Genomic DNA, 1056 nt, shown 5'->3' with positions numbered 1-1056 from the left:
CCGATATGTTTCCAGTCCTAGAGAGCTTCCTCTTCCGCAACGACTGGTCTATATATACGCTACCGTCACTATGAGCTTGTAAGTCAAGTAAGGCGTCGGCAGTTTGTGGAAATCCGGAGATTGAAGAAGACGCATCGTTGTACTTAAGCCTGATATCCAAGGGAACACTCCACGACGGTAAAGTAAAGCTCACGACGGTCCGCTCGTCCGCAGCGATCTCATACTCGTTGCCAGCTACCACGAGGGAAAGTCCCTTGAACCGAGTCGCGAGCACTCTCGTGACAGATGGGTCGTCTCCATACCTACAAGCGACGAATCCTCTACAGAGTATCTCACCGCGTCGAGTTGTTCGCGTTGTCGTGTCGAATGAAAAATAGAATAGAGAGGCGATCATGACTAGCGAGATTTGTTGCACACGCTGATGCAGGTCTTGATTGACGAGAAATTCTCGGTCCAGCTGTCCAATCAGCTTGCTTATGGCATCTGCGTCGTCCAGCGCCACCGCTTCCATATCGAGAGTGGGGTCGATGCGGAACTCATTGAACGCTTCACCCGCTGACCCACCTAGTCTCTGATACTGCCGGTGTCCCCACAGAGATTCCAGGCTAAAGTGAGCAAAGCGCGACAGTGAGTTCGACATGCCGTTCGGGGTTGCCTTCATCACCCCGTTACCTGCCGAGAGGATGTAATCAGGAACCGTCTTGCGAGGACAAAGCCGTAGCGCTTCGGACCGCGCGTGTAGCAATGGAATCTCCAGCCCGTCATAGTATGACGAAGTGGACGGCCCAAGACGCTTGGCCGGAAAGTACCTGGCGCATGTCAGCTCGTCTTTGATCGTGTCCTTTCGCGATTTTTCCACGTTATCCTATGGAATTGACGCGTACGTACACTGGAGCGGCCGACGTTATTTCGGCCCTGTTTGTGGTCCAAAGTCAGCTCGAACGCTCTGCAGCACAAATCGTGAGGATGCTTACGCCTCTCGAACCAGCAGGGGCCTCGGCCTGCCGGACTCTGCTTGCCGATTCTCATGGCCCGCATACGTGGTGAACAGCTTCG

At 54.0% G+C, this 1056-nt stretch overlaps 1 protein-coding gene across 1 annotated transcript; it reads right to left on the bottom strand.

The window, feature by feature from the left end:
* Nucleotides 1-17: 17 nt before the first annotated feature.
* Nucleotides 18-1056, bottom strand: CABS01_17266 (uncharacterized protein; the record flags this gene model as incomplete). Its single annotated transcript, XM_060550593.1, has 4 exons — nucleotides 18-48; nucleotides 132-809; nucleotides 889-915; nucleotides 975-1056. Coding segments are annotated over 4 exons (818 nt in total), but the record flags the coding sequence as incomplete, so codon positions are not given.

This window comes from Colletotrichum abscissum, assembly GCF_030869225.1.
Source record: "Colletotrichum abscissum strain IMI 504890 chromosome Unknown Scaffold_540.1, whole genome shotgun sequence".
In the NCBI taxonomy this organism is placed as follows: Eukaryota; Fungi; Ascomycota; class Sordariomycetes; order Glomerellales; family Glomerellaceae; genus Colletotrichum; species Colletotrichum abscissum.
Note: the sequence above shows the minus strand (reverse complement) of the source record. Positions and strands in the feature narration are given on the sequence as shown.